This window comes from Propithecus coquereli, unplaced genomic scaffold, assembly GCF_000956105.1.
Source record: "Propithecus coquereli isolate 6110/MARCELLA unplaced genomic scaffold, Pcoq_1.0 Scaffold65, whole genome shotgun sequence".
NCBI classification, from domain to species: Eukaryota; Metazoa; Chordata; class Mammalia; order Primates; family Indriidae; genus Propithecus; species Propithecus coquereli.
This window is the reverse complement of record NW_012152507.1, coordinates 8,460,739-8,463,380: the sequence shown is the minus strand read 5'-3', so window position 1 is coordinate 8,463,380 and position 2,642 is coordinate 8,460,739. Positions and strand designations below refer to the sequence as shown.

At 47.2% G+C, this 2,642-nt stretch overlaps 1 protein-coding gene across 1 annotated transcript in view; it reads left to right on the top strand.

Moving 5' to 3' along the window:
- The first annotated feature begins 274 nt into the window (after positions 1-274).
- Positions 275-2,642, top strand: part of CCDC82 (coiled-coil domain containing 82) — a 32,669-nt gene continuing 30,301 nt past the window's right edge. The window contains exon 1 of the mRNA XM_012660023.1: positions 275-394. Coding sequence (XP_012515477.1) covers positions 302-394 — 93 coding nt within the window. The 5' untranslated portion in view covers positions 275-301. The remainder of the gene's footprint in view (positions 395-2,642) is intronic.

Below are 2,642 nucleotides of genomic sequence, written 5' to 3'. Positions count from 1 at the left end.
TTTTTGTTATCAGAAAATAATGTTGAAGCTTGATACTTATAAGAACTATAGAGTCTTTTACCCTGTTTTCTTTCCTAATGCTCTGGTAGAATGATAATTTTTTAACTTCATTAATTTTTTTTCCCAATTTAAAATGCTTCCAACCAACCAACCAACCAACCAACCAAGTAACTTCCTAAAACTGTGGGAAAAGATCCTTAAGTATTAAATTGTTTAATTGTTTCTTATGGACAAAATGATTTTTTTGTTGTCATTGATCTCCTGAACAGATGGCACTAGGCAAAAATCATATGCACAAGATATGTTGACATCTCTTCATTATTTGGATAACCGCTTTGTTCAGCCTCGTCTAGAGAGTTTAGCTTCTCGAAGTCGTTGGAAAGAGCAATATAAGGTACACAGTATGTTTTTGAATCTGTGGTAGGGATATGGGGTTAGTGGACCTCTAAGGATTTCAATATACAATCAGACTGAATAATCTTCTAAAGTATTGGCATTTATTTGTTATATAACCACCTTATAATTTCTCACCTCTTCTTAAAGCAATTATTGTTTTAATCATCCACACTAACTCTATCTGTCCAGTAATTAAGTGATTCTAAATGACAAGTAACTTTTGAACATCTCTAGGGTGTAGCCCATCTTTTAAAATGAGAAGATTGTCTCACAAGATTCAATAGTTGTTTCAGAAAAGAGAGTTCCATAGCCAAAGAAATTTGAGAAACAATGAGTTTAAGTAGTTTCTTTCCTGGAGGACTTTCAGGAGCATCAATATGTGAATTTAGAACACCGGGCCAAGATGGCGGACGAGAAAAGCTGCCAGTCAGAGTGTCTCTGCAAAAAAGACAGATTTTAGAAGAAAGTGAAAAAAATAAACTAGCAGAAAAACATAGAACGGGTGAGGGTCGGAAGGAAGGGTGCCTGAAACTACAGGAGTCTCCACGGGAAGATGCTGCGGAGGAGAACTGGAAGGAGAAAGGTCCCGAGAGGCTTGAAGACCAGCAACGAGGGTAGGTGGAGCAGATAACTTTCCCCTCCCTTGCATCTCAGACTGTTGGTGGGCTCCTGAGCAGTTGGAGAGACCTGCCGACATCAGCCCAGAGACGGCTGCCGCCGGTGAGCAGTGAGCCCCTTACGGACAGGGCACTAGGCTCCCAGCTCCCTCAGGGCACCTCCCTGTGCACAAACCCGAGCCTATCAGCAGATGCCATATTACTCCATTCTCTCCTTCCCCTTCCCTACCAGTGGGTGCCCAGAGAAACAACTTAGTCATCACACGGAGGCATCTTGAAGGAATGGGACCTTTCCTTTTGGGGCCCTACAGCAGACTGAGGGGTACTCAGACCGCGAGCTCCCCACCCGCCAGCCCTCCGAGGTGCTGTTTGCCTGGTGACTCCAGGAGAGTGGGGCAAATCCCGAGGTGGAGTGAAATCGATCCAGCTTGGGCACCCTGTAGGTGATTCGAGATCAGCACTCTTCCCCCTGGCAGGGTCAGGGATTGATCTCCAGGACCCAGGGGATAGGCCTGCAGATCAGACCCCATACACCCAGGTCACGGTAGCACTGCCCCCAGGCACAGAAGGGAGCTATGTGAAAGAGCCTACTTAGGAGTGTGTGCCTTCAGGGGCAGATCAGCATGCCTGATCAGCAACGCTCCTCCCAAAAGAGGGCTGTGCACCCAGCTCAGGCTGTGATCCTGGGTAGGGAACCTCCCAGGCCACGTCACAGCCAGGGGAGATCCATTGGCCTAAGGTCCTGTTTGCTGGCAGAGGCCTGGGAGAAGCCACAGAGTGGGGGACGGTGGAGGGGAGCGAGACCTGCTCCAGAGTGCGGGTCTCAGACAGCCCCACCCCGAAGCCCAGACTTTTGAGCTGAGTGGAGCCATTTCAGTCCCTCTCGCCAGCTTTGCACGGAAGTAAAGAATAGAGCTTTGATCCCTGCTAACAGCAGTTGTGGAGCCTGAAGGCAGGCTTACCCAACCCAGCCCCGCCCAGACTCACTCCAGGACCTGCCCCCACTGAGGTGGGGAATAAGGACACACTTGGAAGTCCCAGGGCCCCACCTACCTCCCGAGGCACAAGAGGGCCTCTCCAGAGGAACAAGAGCTGGCTACAGGACCCAAAAGCAGCACTGCAGCTTGCTCCTCCCAGCAAGTGCCACCTACTGACAGGGAGGTCATTCTGCACACCCTTTTACTGGAGCTACTGATTCATCATAAAAGATGGGGTTGAATCTCACCCACAAACACCACCTACTGGCTCAGAGACTAAACAGGGCATGTCATTATCCAAACGAAAATCTAAAGGCAAGAAGGATCCAGATGGGAAGGAACCAGCGAAAGAACTCTGGAAGTATGAAGACTAAAACGGAAAGCACACCCCTAAAGAGGAACAACAGCTCCCTAGCAATTGGCATTAACCGAACTCAGAACACTAAAATGACAGAAGAAGAATTTCAAACATGGATTGCAAGAAAACTGAATGATATGCAAGAAAGAGTGGATTACCAACACAAAGAAACCACAAAAAAAATCCAGGACTTGGGAGAAAAATTCACTAAAGAAATGGAAATATTAAAGAAAAATCAAACTGATCTCCTGGAAATGAAGGACTTATTCAGGGAACTACAAAATACCGTGGAAA